The 16,563-nt window shown below is 36.6% G+C and overlaps 1 protein-coding gene across 2 annotated transcripts; it reads left to right on the top strand.

Annotated features, from left to right (window-relative positions):
- The first annotated feature begins 673 nt into the window (after positions 1-673).
- On the top strand, positions 674-13,786 carry LOC121378392 (protein FAM184A-like). Of its 2 annotated transcripts, none has more exons than XM_041506544.1 (4): positions 674-1,013; positions 9,552-10,395; positions 11,552-11,887; positions 12,674-13,786. In XM_041506544.1, the coding sequence occupies exons 2-4, from the start codon at positions 9,610-9,612 to the stop codon at positions 12,848-12,850; spliced, it is 1,299 nt and encodes a 432-aa protein (XP_041362478.1). In that variant the 5' UTR covers positions 674-1,013; positions 9,552-9,609; the 3' UTR covers positions 12,851-13,786. The 2 variants fall into 2 exon arrangements, with proteins under 2 accessions (XP_041362478.1, XP_041362488.1); XM_041506554.1 differs by lacking the exon at positions 674-1,013 and adding an exon at positions 6,580-6,669.
- The last annotated feature ends 2,777 nt before the right edge of the window (positions 13,787-16,563 follow it).

Below are 16,563 nucleotides of genomic sequence, written 5' to 3'. Positions count from 1 at the left end.
TTAAAACAAAGCAGTAATTTGGTAAATGTGCTTATATGAAAACTCGTGACTTTCAACATATTATTTTAGTGTATATATATATATAGATATATATATATATTTTTTATATAGTATATATATATATATATAATATATATATATATATATATATATATATATAATACATATATAATACATATCAAACATACATCATACATACATATACATCTATATATATATATATATATATATATAATATGATCAAATTCGTATCTCTGAACAAGGTAGAGTCGAAAGGAAGCTTGGCTAAACCATGATTGCTTCCATGATCCCTAGTATAATATGCTTTTTAACCCTTGAATGTCTCTTCAAAAACCATGCATATTTGCTGCAAGTTTATTCGGTCAAACTATTACTCCTAATATTCATATATAAAACACAATTGGAGGTGGGGGGGGTGTGTGTGGGTGGGGGTGGACTAACGCCCCCGCTTAATACGCTTAATGGGGTTCAGTTAAACGGGTATTACACTGAAATCTGTTTCGCCTTCCACTGCATCAGCTTAACGTATATATCCGTTGGAGCCCTTTGCAATTACTCATAATGCAGAACAGACTTCGTTTAAGCTGATTGGCCAAGGTTACTCCCTGTGGCCGTGAGTTATATGCGTATCGCAACACGTAGGGCGCAGGTAACTGGTAACTTTTTTTTCCCAGTTACCATATCAAACGTCTGTGTATGTGTTTTTCGTGTCGTGCCTGTCATGCCTTGACGTACAGACAACAGAAAGTGACAGCGAAGTGGACGTGTACATTTATACCTGTAATGCCAGTCCGGTAACGGAAGCAATCGGTACACGACCAGTATCGACTACTTGACAAGGTTCGATCTAGTCCACGCTGACACGTGTGTTGTCGATACGGACAACTTAATCAAGGCACCGCTAGTTGTCATAGTAGGGTAGGAATTATATACGCTCACAAACAGACGCATGGATAAACGGACCAGCACAGCTGTTGACGTTGTTGACTGAGGTAGGATTTCATAATTTAAATAAGTTTTCAAATCAAATAGTAATGACTCTTTAAAAATAAAATTACATTTAGACTATGTTTTAAACTTTAGTTTTATATTAAAAAAAAAATATATATATATATATATATATATATATATATATATATATATATATATATATATATATATATATATATATATATATATATGATTTGTTTTGTTATATGTATAGATGTATAAATATCTATATATTGTACGTATGTCGGGTTTGACTGGTTTAATATACAAACATATAAACGCATGTGTGCAAAGGATACAATATATATATATATATCCTTTTTGGTATCATCAATTTTTTCTCGTGTCGTTGCTGGGACTCGAACCTTAGGCACCGAATGTCCTGCAGTTCCCAGACCACCACTATAATCACATATACATACCTTAAAGGGACAGACTCTAGTTTGTAAACACTACAGCATATTTCTCACTATTAGAGCCGTTTATGATCACTGAAATAAAACTTTACTTATATTTTATTGTTTAGATTATCAATTTCCGTACAACCGAAATGTTTCTGGTCATTCTAGTGTTTCCAACACCACAAACTGCATTTTTCATATTATTAAAAACGCACGTACGTCTGAGAAGTAACAGTTATGGAGTCGCGTTTTAGTTTATTTTTAAGGGTATTTCAACGTCACAGACTCTTGTTTCACTCTGTTGTATCCAAATTTGTAACAGGATTGTAAAGTAACCAAACTTAGTGTCCATATTTACGGTTTGTAACTAGGGTCTAGGTAAAAAATATGCCTTAGTGTTTAAAAACTAGGGTCTGTCCCTTTAATATGGCCCGTGTAAGAGGTTTCCTAAGAACAGGGCTGTTTTAAAGGGACTATCCCGAGTTTGCTGCCATTGTAAGGTGTTTCCTAAGAACAGGGCTGTTTTAAAGGGACTATCCCGAGTTTGCTGCCATTGTAAGGTGTTTCCTAAGAACAGGGCTGTTTTAAAGGGACTATCCCGAGTTTGCTGCCATTGTAAGGTGTTTCCTAAGAACAGGGCTGTTTTAAAGGGACTATCCCGAGTTTGCTGCCATTGTAAGAGGTTTCCTAAGAACAGGGCTGTTTTAAAGGGACTATCCCGAGTTTGCTGCCATTGTAAGAGGTTTCCGACGAACAGGGTTGTTTTAAAGGGACTATCCCGAGTTTGCTGCCATTGTAAGAGGTTTCCTAAGAACAGGGCTGTTTTAAAGGGACTATCCCGAGTTTGCTGCCATTGTAAGGTGTTTCCTAAGAACAGGGCTGTTTTAAAGGGACTATCCCGAGTTTGCTGCCATTGTAAGGTGTTTCCTAAGAACAGGGCTGTTTTAAAGGGACTATCCCGAGTTTGCTGCCATTGTAAGAGGTTTCCTAAGAACAGGGCTGTTTTAAAAGGACTATCCCGAGTTTGCTGCCATTGTAAGAGGTTTCCGACGAACAGGGTTGTTTTAAAGGGACTATCCCGAGTTTGCTGCCATTGTAAGAGGTTTCCTAAGAACAGGGCTGTTTTAAAGGGACTATCCCGAGTTTGCTGCCATTGTAAGGTGTTTCCTAAGAACAGGGCTGTTTTAAAGGGACTATCCCGAGTTTGCTGCCATTGTAAGGTGTTTCCTAAGAACAGGGCTGTTTTAAAGGGACTATCCCGAGTTTGCTGCCATTGTAAGAGGTTTCCGACGAACAGGGCTGTTTTAAAGGGACTATCCCGAGTTTGCTGCCATTGTAAGAGGTTTCCTAAGAACAGGGCTGTTTTAAAGGGACTATCCCGAGTTTGCTGCCATTGTAAGATGTTTCCGACGAACAGGGCTGTTTTAAAGGGACTATCCCGAGTTTTCTGCCATTGTAAGAGGTTTCCTAAGAACAGGGCTGTTTTAAAGGGACTATCCCGAGTTTGCTGCCATTGTAAGATGTTTCCGACGAACAGGGCTGTTTTAAAGGGACTATCCCGAGTTTGCTGCCATTGTAAGATGTTTCTGACGAACAGGGCTGTTTTAAAGGGACTATCCCGGGTTTTCTGCCATTGTAAGAGGTTTCCTAAGAACAGGGCTGTTTTAAAGGGACTATCCCGAGTTTGCTGCCATTGTAAGATGTTTCCGACGAACAGTTTATTTGGCGACTAAAATTACATATTCAATGAAAACAGGTTTTTTTTAGAATACCAGTGTCTGTATATCCAATATGTTCGCGATCGTATGCAGTTTGTAGCAATAATTTTCATTTTACTTCGTATCATTATTAAAAAATATTTGTGCACAAAATTATTGGAAGGTAAAATCCGGTTTGGGCTACCAGAAGCAATAGGACGTCAAGAAACATCTTGTTTATACAGACACTGATTAAAAATCTTTAAAAAACAATTTTAGTAATCATAAAGTCTCTTTGTGTCGTAAACATAAGTTACATTGGCAGTAAACTGAGAATAAACCTTTTAACGATTAAAAGTACATTTTATTAACATTAAGCGTACGGACTCCTATTTTTTGGTCATTGTGGCAGGCTGATTTCTGTCCGATTTAAAACAAAAATGTCTGAATTAGATAACAACGTTTATTCATATTGGCATTATTACTAAACAGTTGACCCCAGCACTGGGAGACAGTTGACCCCCGACCCCATATCTCGTATATTCATTAGGTATTCTTAGAATATCATTATTTATATCTCTAATATGTTTCTGGTCCGCCTAATGTAAGTTTTAAACTGCACTCTATTTTCTACTATTGTATTTTTTTTCATACGTACGAAATTAGTGGGAAGCAAAATATCCAGTTTGAGCTAATACAAACGTTCAAGAGACCAGAAACACGCAGGTTATAGGGACACTGATATTCTGCATGTAAGAGTTTGTACTAGTATTTATTACGTAATGTTTGTCGATGGAAATGCTAAATACTAGCAAGAAACATGTTACAAAGAAGGAAGAAGAAAGAAATGTTTTATTTAGCGACGCACTCAACACATTTTATTTACGGTTATATGGCGTCAGACATATAGTTAAGGACCACACAGATATTGAGAGAGGAAACCCACTGTCGTCACTTCATGGGCTACTCTTTTCGATTAGCACCAAGGGATCTTTTGTATGCACCATCCCACAGGCAGGATAGTACATACCACGACCAGTTGTGAAGCACGCCCCGCCCCTATGCTACAAAGAAAGCGAAGTCAAGATATTCATTTAACGGTAGTTAGCTGCTGAATAAAACTAGTCTATATTGACAGCTTGTCTTGGTTGATTTTTTTTTTTTTTGGTATACTAGTCCCGGTCCTTAAGCGTACGAGACAGTGGTGTAGGGTGGGGAAGGAGGGGAGCACTGCCCCCCTAGTGCTGGATGAAATCGTCAAATATGGTCAAAATAAGCTGGTCTGAAACCTTCTTACCATGTATTTCCATAATTCTACCCACAAAATCCATGTGAAAACGAGTAGTGATTCATTTACAACTCTATATCCAGATTAGGGCATTATCGTTTAATTCGGGCAAAAATCGGCCTGCCCTTAATACAAAAAATGGGAGCCCGTACGCTTATGACTAGTCCAGTAAACTTAGGACTTTTTTTTCTTTTTCTTTTCTGTTTAGCAAAGGACGAAACAAATTAATATAAAGAGTTTTAGTGGATCCATTCCTTAACCACCCTTAATAAATACTAAAAGTCCCTGTGAATCCTCTTTTTAAAAAAAGCCTTCACCGCAATGAGAGGTATTGACTCATGATGTATTCAGTGTTTTTTATCGTCCTAATGTTTATAATAGGGTAAACGTCATTCTATCCCCTAATATATTTTACTACAAACATTAGTGTAACAGAATAATCAACATCCACTGAGGGGACTCGAACCACATACTCTCAGTACGAGAGTCCAGAGCTCTACCAACTGAGCCAATGGGGAAATTCCCACTAGGTACCGCCAGTAGGAGCACTTTATACCAACACTACTACATTAGGACGACCCAGAAACATTACTTAATATACAGACACCGATATTCTAAGCAAAAAAACAACAACAAAAAAACAGCAAAAGTATTTCATATACGCTGAACAACAAAAGAAACGCAATTTTAATTTTGTTTTCTTTTAATTTATTTAAAATGATTAACTTTGAATCGCATTAGTTTTTGGGACTATTAAAGTTATCAATGCTCTGTGAACATTTTAGACACATTTTAACAATCTATTAACAAAATTAATTGTATCATGAAAAAAAAAAAAAAAAAAAAAAAAAAAAAAAAAATATATATATATATATATATATATATATATATATATTGAAATATTTACATTACTTTTGTTACTCAGTATCTTAGTCCTTTAGTCGGTAACATGTTGGGACAGTCCCTTTTCTAATGAAGGCAAGGTGAGAGAGGTCAGTTTAATGGTCTTACATCTTGTCCTTAATATCATTATATGCACCATCACTCTGGGTCGGTGCAGATACCGGGATACGAAACCAGTACCTATCAGCCCGATAGTAAAATCAGTGGTCTACTGAAGCCGGTAAACCGTTAGTTATACGGTCCTGTGATTATATATACAGTTATTTTAGGTCTATCACGTTAGGCGTGATATGCCTCGGTTGACAACTAACGAGTAAACTCACATTGTTACAACTGTCATCTTCGTGAGTTTAATATTTGAACAACATAGACCCTTTTTGTCAGCATGTATGGACACGCAAGTGTTTGCTTTGCAATGACAGTACTGCAAGTTCAATCCTTTTGATCCGGGATAGAGTCATGTTGACAAGCTAATGCGTAGGCCTACCAGGTCGAGTAGAAGTGTTGTGACGTCTGGTCAAAGCGTAAGTCACAGAGAATATGTCAGCATGAATTAATGGATATCCTTGTACATCTAAACTATCATATTCACAGGCAAGTTTGTATTTTTTTTTGTTGTTGTTGTTGTTGGTTTACTTTTTGACGTAGATTTTGTTATAAATTTTCAAGACATTGCGGATGTTTACTCTGAAATCAGCTCAACTGGGTCCCGTTCGTCGGTTGAAAGCATAAAGATATTTATAATTGCAGATGGCACATTCTTTCTCTCAACCGACGATATTAATCAACGGCCATCAGAGAGAGAGAGAGAGAGAGAGAGAGAGAGAGAGAGAGAGAGAGAGAGAGAGAGAGAGAGAGAGGGACGGGAGAGAGAACGGGAGAGGAAATTAAAGAAAGATAGGGAGAGAGAGAGAGAGACAGACACCAGTGTCACAAATTCACAATAAAATAGAAGATTTTTATCAGTATTTTTATGGCATATTTTAGTGTAATCCCTGATGACGTATACCTTTTTAATATCTCTTTCTAAATGTCATTCTGTATTATGTTTGATATACATGTCCAAATATAGAGACCGGTCTGAACAAGCAGCTCTATAAAGCTGGCATGGAATCCTAAATGTTTGTTCATATCTACCTGTGACCTATCATATGACATATCGTTTCTGGAAGTTTCTCTCTCTCTCTCTCTCTCTCTCTCTCTCTCTCTCTCTCTCTCTCTCTCTCTCTCTCTCTCTCTCTCTCTCTGTTAAAAGTTCACATTATACTTCTTGGTTTCTAGTGCATACATACTTCTTGGTCTCTCGTGCAACTTCAAGATACCATTCACAGCAATTTACCTGAGGCTAAAAGATTATGTCTCTGTTCAGGTAAACTTAGCTATCTTATGACAAGGTCAAATTTGTTCTGTTTGTCAAATGATTTTTTTTCCATTCAATCCATATCGTTTTCCCTCCAAGGGATTATATCGCGCTATTTTTAAAAATAAATTTGGTTGATATATTATAGTTTTTGCGTTCCTCGAAAAGACATCCTTGCGTACTTACATGTCACTAAAAATGCCAAATTTGATGAATAAATATGTTGATATTATGTCTATTCTGATAAGTGAATTTAACAAAGTTAATAATTCTCACAGAATCTCCCAAACAACAATTGGAAGCAGCTATGGTAACTCAATGTGATCTTATCAAATGTGATCAAAACAAACTGTGACGTAAGCTACACTTACTGTTATGACAGGTCTTTATCCACGATACCTAAGATTTGATCAAGTTTTTCTTCTATCCCGAGAAATCGCAATTTTTAAAGCATATTGTTTTTCAAGTTCATTATATGATGAAATAACACAAATTTAACAACAATGCACTTACATAAGAAAATTGGTTCCCTTTTTTTCTTTTCTTACTTTATAATATTTGTGAGTGGGAGTATAATAGACCTACTATAAGCCTTTTAACTGTGATATATATATATATATATATATATATATATGCTAACAAAGCTTTTTTTCTTTATCATAGATCTATATATATATATTAGCTATTAATTTATTTTTAATAGTATTCTTTATAGTATGTACTTTTTACATACCAGTATTATATTTTTAGACTAAATGACCTTCTTTTTAATACATTTGAAGGTTTGGTATGTCGGTCAGCACTGATACACAAGTACATGTAATTGCCACTATGGTATCATGAAATGTTATTAACGGTTATTTAATAAGTTAAAACTTTAAATTGGTATGTGCGGTTGCCATATCGGCATGTACTGAACTGTGAATATTGATTGATATTAAATGTAGTTCAAACTGAAAAATTCAGTTTCTCTTAATGTCATTCTAAGTGAATAAATATAACTTTTAACAGTTATGTGGGAGTTAAATTAAAGAACAGTTGTCTTCATTATATAACTGAAAATCAGAACAATAAACCAGGTGAATTTTGTTTTATTATTTATTTAATTAAGAAAAATGTATTAAAACAAAATAAATATAATTAGTTATATATTTTAAATAATATTACAGCTGCATAAATTCGATGACCCGAAATATTTCCCGTTTATGACTAAACTCGCGTTAGTTTTCTCAATCCCATCAGCCATGGGACCCTGGTGAAAAATCCTTGATAAATCCCTGATGTATTCTCTGAAAGAAAACACACTGGCATATCGTGACAAAGTTTCTCAAGGTCAATACAATACTTTAACAATGAAGTCATTTCGTCCTGTCAAAATAAATTAATACAATATCATATAAAGCCTGTGGTAGATGTTTAATCAAAAATATAATACATTTTCATTAAGAACAGGAATACCTTATAATAAAGTTGTATGGTCATTTTTGTAAATATTGAGACAACTGTAATATAAACTGACAGGTAAATAATGGTAAATTATAATTAATAACTGTTACGGAGGTTTTAATCTGCCACCGTGCCATTAAGAAAATGAAATAAATCAGCAATATATAACAGAGAGAGAGAGAGAGAGAGAGAGAGAGAGAGAGAGAGAGAGAGAGAGAGAGAGATAAAGAGAGGGAGTGGGTGAGAGAGGAGAGAGGGGTAATTACAGGTAGAGAAAGGGGTGGTGTGTGTGTGTGTGTGTGTGTGAGAGAGAGAGAGAGAGAGAGAGAGAGAGAGAGAGAGAGAGAATGAATGAATGAATGAATGAATGTTATAAGCTTGAGATTGTAAACACTTTTTAGAATAGTGTACAAATCACAGGTGTTTTAAAGGGGGAAAAAAACCTACATCAATGCATCATGTTGATAATCACGTATTTAATCATTATTATCACAAAGCTGTATTATAAACCCATAACAAACACGCATTGGGCGTTAATGGTAGCCGAACAGAAGCCGCGGACGATACGCAAGTGCAATTGTACAGCACCGCGATAAGCCAATATCAGAGTAAACACACCAATGAACAACGTCAATACAACCCCGGACGTCTTGCGGTCCTATTGTTTCCGACAATACCAACACCAATTCGATAAGATATATTTGTAGTCACAGGCATTGGAAATCCATTACTATACAATAATGCAGTCATACAAAGGTAGGTATATGACTTCGATCTAAACATTTTCAGTAGAATCTATTTTAGTTTCCACTTGCACGGTATTACGGTAAAGGGACATACACACCACGTGTTATTCGTTCTCTCTCTCTCTCACACGCAAAAGTGTCCATCACACCGGTTATATATGATTTTTCATGCGACTTTTTAACTAAAGATCTGTCTACACGATCATACAATTGTTCAAAAACATTGTTGGACAAGCTGTCCCCACTTGTTGATCAACACATGTATGAAAGTATAGACCGATTTTGTAACAAAGTTGGACAAGGCCGGACACCCTGCAACATGTTACAAGATTTAGCTTCATGCTTCATCTTTTGGACAAATGTTGCAGCTTGTCCCCACTTAAAATCACCAATCCGACACTTTAGCACATGTGATCACAGTTCTACGTCATATGATATTCAAAATGGCAGTATCAATATACGGGGAGAATGCATAGTTTAAAAAAAAATTATGATCTTGTAGACGAGGCTTAAGAGAAGTTACGCGTCTGCAGACCTATTTGTGTACCATAATAGAATATTGATAGGGTATGTGTATGTTATATTGCTATTCATGGATCCATACATTCAAACATCTGGTTTGTTTGGGTGACATATGTAGTTACACCACTTGTGAAAGTATTCGAATGTTGTCTAATAATAGAATCTTATTTTTAACAGGTGATGGTCTGAAGTGAATTGCATACTGAACCGCACATACTCTACTTGAAAAGCATTCATGGTTTATGTATCCAATGACAAATGTCACAGCAGAAACGAGATGGATAAAACTGGGCGAAGTTTCGAGTTTCGCATGTCCAAAAAAGTTGCAGAACTCACACAAGTCGTTCACATGCTGTTCACGAGAAACCACGAGAAAGAGGTTGAAATCGAGGCTCTGAAGGACGCGTATGAATATGAAATTCAGTTGGTTATTGCTGATGCCAAACAAAAGATTAGTGCTCTGGAAGTGGAGTTAGAGGACGCACAAACGCAGAAGGGTGTAGATGAAAGCAAATGGAGGTCTTTATTGAACGAAGAAATGAAAACTAGAGAAGAGGAATGGAGAAAAAAGGTTTCTGACGGCGAGATGCTTTTACAGGATGAGAGAAACGAGTGCCAAAACCTTAGAGACCTTCTCATCAACGCTCAGAAGGATATAGAAAAATTACGTCAGGGTGTTACAAATCAACTGACGTACAAGTCAGAGGAACTTTTAAAACGAGACACAGATCTCGAGAAACTGAAAAAATACGTTGCCGGTCTGGAAAGGACTGTCCGGGACTCGGAGAAGGAGAATGCGGACACGGTTCGCGAGTTTGAGAGGAGCAACACGAGGCTGGAGCAGGAGCTGACGCACATGCACGAGCTGCTGGAGGAGGGCCACCAGGCGCGGGAACAGCTGATGGCGAAAAACAGGCAGTTGGAACACGAATTAAAGACTCTGAAAAAAGAATTCAATCGCAAAATATCGGAGATCGTCAGCAACCAGAATGGCAGAGCGCCAAGGATTGCTTCGTACGCTGTAAGTACACGCATACATGGTTTGAAATCAGTGAATTTAGATCGCGGGACGTAGCCCAGTGGCAAAGTGTTCGCCTGATGCGCGGTCGGTTTAGAATCGATTCCTCGTCGTTGAGCTATTTGGGCTACTTCTCGTTTCGACCACAACTAGTATAACAAAGGCCGTGATATGTGTTATTCTGTATATGGGATGGTACATGTAAACGATTCCTTCCTAACAATTAATCGAAAAGAGTAACTCATGGAGTGGCGGAAGGAAAGAAATATTTTTATTTAACCATGCACTCAACACATTTGTGTGTGTGTGTGTGTGTGTGTGTGTGTGTGTTATGTGCTATTTGTACTATTTGTATTTAAATATGCCTACGTTTATAAACACACAAAAAGCTAAGCTATTAAGCCCACCAAATCTGATTTGAGAAATTGCCCATCTTCTTCCCCTCTCCACATTAATCACTATTCCACCACCACCATCACACTCTAAGTCCATGTATTGCTTGATACAAAATAGATATACTTGAGTCAAACAACGTATACTTATTTCCGTGCTTTTATCGAAATAAGATTTAAGCACGCTATCCTGGTCATACACCTTGGCAATGTGGGCTGTCTGTCCAGGACAGTGGGTTGGTGATTATCGCGAGAGAAGTCGGTGTAGTGGCTATACCCACTGAGTTATTAAACACTGAGGGGGGTGTCAAACAACATTCATTTTCATTCATACTTATGTTCGTGCTTATATCCAATTACGGTTCAAGCATGCTGTCCTGGGCACACACCTCAGCTATCTGAGCTTTCTGTCCAGGACAGTGGGTTAGTAGTTAGTGAGTTGGTGTAATGGCCTTACGCCTACCCATCGAGTCGTTAAACTCGCTCTGGATCACAAGTACCACCAAACAGACACCCCTAATATAAATACTATAGTTGCATATATAAAGAGTACTCTTTATTATATAACGTTACTATAACATATATCAGACGTTATTGTTTGGGGATACCTGTGCTCTGGATGGGAGCCGGTATTGGGAGGCGAACTACTACACCACCGAGGCCGGTATATCAAGGCCTTTACTGTTTTCCGTTGTTTTAAAGATTGGTCCATAAAAGGATTAAACAATTAGTGTATATTTTCTTGTTTCTTTTTATTTCCCGAAAAGAACCAGAACGATGAATTGGAGAGACTGAGACGTGAGGTGCAGAGGTATCGTTTAGAACTGAGTAATCGAGACTTGAACTTCAATCGCATGTTCACCAATCAGCAACCCATCTTTGTTGACCAGCGCACGGGGAGAACAAAAAGCACGAAATCGCCATTACAAGTTCAACAAAATGGCTACCACCCATCCACACCTCCCTACGTCAGCCAATCGGTGGACGTTTTGAAAGGTTCAACTAACAAATCACTACCTCAATCTAAAATAGTACACGCTCAACAGACGTCCATTCAAATGTTTGCACGAGAGAAAAGTCATATGAACAACGGTTTTACTGAGGTAATACATGATATATTAACCAATGAACAAGTTCAAAAATCATATCTTACCAAAACTAATATTATTTAATGTTGACCTTGCAATTATCATAGGCCTAAATGGGACAGGGAGAATGCTATTGTGTGAATTTATTTTAAATTCTTTTTTCACCATCTTCGTTGTATGCCTGTATAGAAATTGCATCTGCAATAAAGGCAAAGGTTGTTCATTAAGGCTGCAGTTCAGTTACAATAATTTGTTGTTGAACTACATTATAAAACTTTAACAAGGTCTCCAAAAGTACTCGCACACGGGTTGAGTCTAGCAACTCGATTCCGTTCACAAGACTCGAGTACTCGTGCAAGGAAGAAAACTAATTATAAAAATATTTTACGTCATTTTGCCATACGTTTGCCTCCAGTTACACGTTAAGGCTATGAAACATGGAGGGAAAGCAAAAGTGGAATGAGTGGAATGCAGTACAATGGCATGATTTGGCATCCATGTCCAGCGCTTGAATTAAGATGCATAATGCTAGTTTGTTTTATTCCTTATTCTCTTTATCATCTAGTCACAGTGTAAGTGTAGGGTACTCGGGTCAAGGTCGAGTTTGACCCTCGAGTACTTGAGTCCAATATTTTGGACTCCTGGAGGCCCTAGTTATAAAATATGTTAAAGAATTAACATTCTTCTCACAAAAATAATGGACACACGATCTAACGAAGGCCAGAACCTGCACAGGTCGGACGTGTCTTAGGCCTACGTCAGCCTGTTGCAAAATTTATAATGCATCTTGTATTATTTCAGAATTTAACGTCAGCTTCCGGATCTCTTTCATCAACGCCTTCCAATCCCCGAACTGTGTCATCCCAGAGTCATCTCCCTTCAATAACGCCTACGTCTGCTTCCAGTGAGCACAGAGCCAGATTGAAGACTCTAGCAAAACCAAGGCCGCTGTCAAAAGAGGCTCTCTTTGGGAAATGAAATTATAACATCTTCAACATAAGTTAAAAGAAGACTAGCAAAATCAAGGCCTCTGTCAAGAGGCTCGATTTTGGAAATGACATTATATAACAGCTTCAACATAATGAAAGAAGACTAACAAAACAAAGAGCTTTGTCAAAAGAGGCTCTCTTTGGGACATGAAATTATAATATATTCACATAAATAACATAACACAAACAACTGTTCTATGGTCCTACACTATTATCGAGAAGACGTTAACATACAGAGTGGATGTGGACCAAATGACCTTGACAAATCGTCAGGTAACTGAAAGGGAAATGTTCACCTATTTTAATTGTTTGATACCATATCATATTTAAAAAGATATTAGGCTACAATGTGAAAAGCTGTTAAATACTGAAAACGTTTTATAAAGCCGATTCAGACTGCAACACCGCAGACCAAAGATGTCTCTTGAAGCAAATATCAGGGAATTTACAAAAGAGGTTAAATATTTGTTTTAAAAATGAAAACCGCAATAAGTATTATAAGATGGTAACCTATGTATGATGTATATATAATAAATGTTCTTGTCGTTAGGATTGTCATTTTGCTCACCACTAGAAGAAAGGACGCTGATTATATTTTTGTAATATCCTAATAGTAGGTAAGATATATAAGCCTATTAAAGTAAATGCTGTGTTTGCCCTGACAATGCTCAATTTGCCTAGTCGTGTGTTTGTGATAGGGCTCCCCGTTCATACAAATAACAATCATTGAGAAATCATACATTGCAGTCATCAGATATTATTTTCGTAAATAAAACCATTGAAAATCCTTCAATGTACAGTGCTTGTATATATATGTTTTTGTATTTAAATTAGGGCGCAGATGAAATGACATTATGTGAAATCAAGGCATTTAACCATTTAAAGGGTATTTTATAGAAAATAATCAATAAAAATGTTTCACATATATAACCTGTTTAGTTTTATTATTATTTATTTATTTATATTATTCTTTTTTACTTCTTTTTTTTAAAAATATTTTTAGGGATATGTGCCAAATTGCACGGAACACAAATTCTTTAGTTTAACACGTGTACTAACGGTTAAATAGAGAAATGAGACGTTTGTTAGACCTCTTCTGCAATGAGATGATCTGAAGAATTGGATGCAGGCACAAGTGTAGGAATTTTTAACAGGAAGGGGTCTAGACTGTGGTGACCAAAGTTTATAGGGGAGTCTAGTCCAGCTGGTCTAGTCATACTCGCCAAAAATATACTGAGACAACAGAAAATTTCCTTGAGCAGGGAGAAGTTTTGACCCCAAAACCTCTTCCCGTGCACATAATAGTCCCGTGTAGGATAACTGATTACTGGACACAGGATCCTATGACGATTGATCCTTTGCTTAAAAGCACTATCCTGAGTTGAACGTTTTTAGCATAGGTGTACGTGCTCCCATTTGTTATCGGGGGGGGGGGGGGGGGGTGGCCTGGGTTTTGCCCGAATTTAACGAAAATGCCCGAATCTGAATAACATTTATTCATATTACCATTACAACCATAGGGTTGTAAACGAATCAAAACGAATGTTTACATGTATTACAACTAATTGTGAGGGTAGAATGATGGAAATACATGGTAAAAAGGTTTCAGGTTAGCACAGTTTGCCCGAATATCTCTATTATTTTTTCTCGAATTTCAGGTTTTGCTCCAGCCCGTCTCGTAGGCCTACGCTTATCGTTTTTAACCCTAGCAAGACTTCCGTTTGTTCCCTCACAACAAACTAAACATAGGCTATATCCTGGGGTTTTTTTTCATTAAAAACAAAATATCATATAAAATATTATTAAAAAAGCAACATATTCAAAATTCTAAGTAAATGGATGCGACACTATTTTCACTTATTGCACTTCTTCCTCGCGTCGCATTTTTGCTTACAATTTTGAATCTGTTACTATTTTAATAATATTTAACCTATTAGGCTTAAACATTTCACTCAAGATGGCAAACATCCCAATCTGATTAAAATTAGCTCTACTGGTCTATTAACCAGTGGAGCTAATTTTAATTGGATTGCCAATATCCTTGTAATGGTGTGAAATATCGGATACAGTCCCAATTATAGCGCCTGTTATTTTTAATAATTCATTATTCAGAAGGATTATAAATAATATATTTAAAAACCCACTAGAAACAATCAAACAACAAATAACAAACAACAACAAACAAACAAACAAACAAACAAACAAACAAAAACAAAACAAACCTAACCTAACCTAACCTAACCATACCATGTAACAAAAATATAAAATGACAAATGAACGAACACATTAAACAAGCAGACCCGTAGGAACGATGTCTAGACTGGGAGGTGTGTATGTGTTTGTGGGGTGGGGGGACACGGCCTCTAGTGGGGGGGGGGGGCGGGGGCACAAGCCATACTTTTAAAAATGTACTTATATAGAGTGGGACACAAAAAAAATACAACGTAGATTTTTGTCGTCGAGTGAGGGAGGGGACGGGGTTATGGTTAAACAGTTGCTAGACCACTTCCATGGTCATTTCGTACCATAGTCATTTCGTACCTAATTTGGTCGTTTCGTACCCTAGTCATTTCGTACCTTGGTGATTTCGTACCATTGCAAACAGTCATTTCGTACCTTGGTGATTTCGTACCATGGTCATTTCGTACCATTGCAAAAAGTCATTTCGTACCCTAGTCATTTCGTACCTTGGTTATTTCGTACCATAACTGAAAGTCATAGCGTACCATGGTATAACAATTTATAACAATCACCCTGGTAATGTCTTTTACAAAATAACATTAAATTACAAATTTGTGGTTAATTTAAGGGATATTTTATCAGCAAAAGAATAAAAATTATTGCCACTTTGTATAAACATTAGCAATTGGCTAATTTGGCAATCAGTAAGGTAGTTAATGTTTTAATGGTTGTTATTGTTTATTTCTTAAACAAATAAGATGCAAATAAGCAAGTTTGAAAAGAAGACCTAATAAATAAATAATATTTTGTTGGTCCATTATATTGTTTTGTTGTTTTTGACTAATTTTCTGGAGCAATTTCACACAAAATCAAAGTTGGCAGTTAGTAGTAAATATCATATACGGTTCTTGTCAGGCAAAATGGAAATAACAGTTGACAGGTATTATGGGTATCAATAACGATATGCTGCACAATAACGTGTTCTGGTTTTCAAACTGTCAAAATAAAGTTTTAAAACAAACCCCACTGCTTTTATGCTATAGTCAATTCATTTTCTATATACTGGAATGAAATGACTAGGGTACGAAATGACTAGGGTATGAAATGACTGGGGTACGAAATGACTTGGGTACGAAATGACTTTTTGCAATGGTACGAAATGACCAAGGTACGAAATGACTAGGGTACGAAATGACCAGGCAGCATGGTACGAAATGGATGGTACGATATGACTTGGGTACGAAGTGACTATGATTCTGTTAAACCATTAGATTGAATTATTCATTATCGGCTTATTGGAGTTCAAACATTTGGTAATTTTGACATATACTTTGCCAGGAAACCTGCTACATTTTTCCATTAGTACCAACGGATATTTTATATGATCCATCACACAGACAGGATGTTATCACTAATTTTTAATAAAATAGGTTTACTAGATTACAATTGTTCTGTGAAACGATAAACAGTAATTCAAGCTGTAATTATCCTGAATCTCGGTGAAAAATTTAATGTTACACC

The sequence above is a fragment of the Gigantopelta aegis genome, chromosome 2 (genome assembly GCF_016097555.1).
Source record: "Gigantopelta aegis isolate Gae_Host chromosome 2, Gae_host_genome, whole genome shotgun sequence".
Taxonomy (NCBI): domain Eukaryota; kingdom Metazoa; phylum Mollusca; class Gastropoda; order Neomphalida; family Peltospiridae; genus Gigantopelta; species Gigantopelta aegis.
The sequence above is the reverse complement of the archived record's forward strand: the minus strand, read 5'-3'. Positions and strand labels throughout refer to the sequence as shown.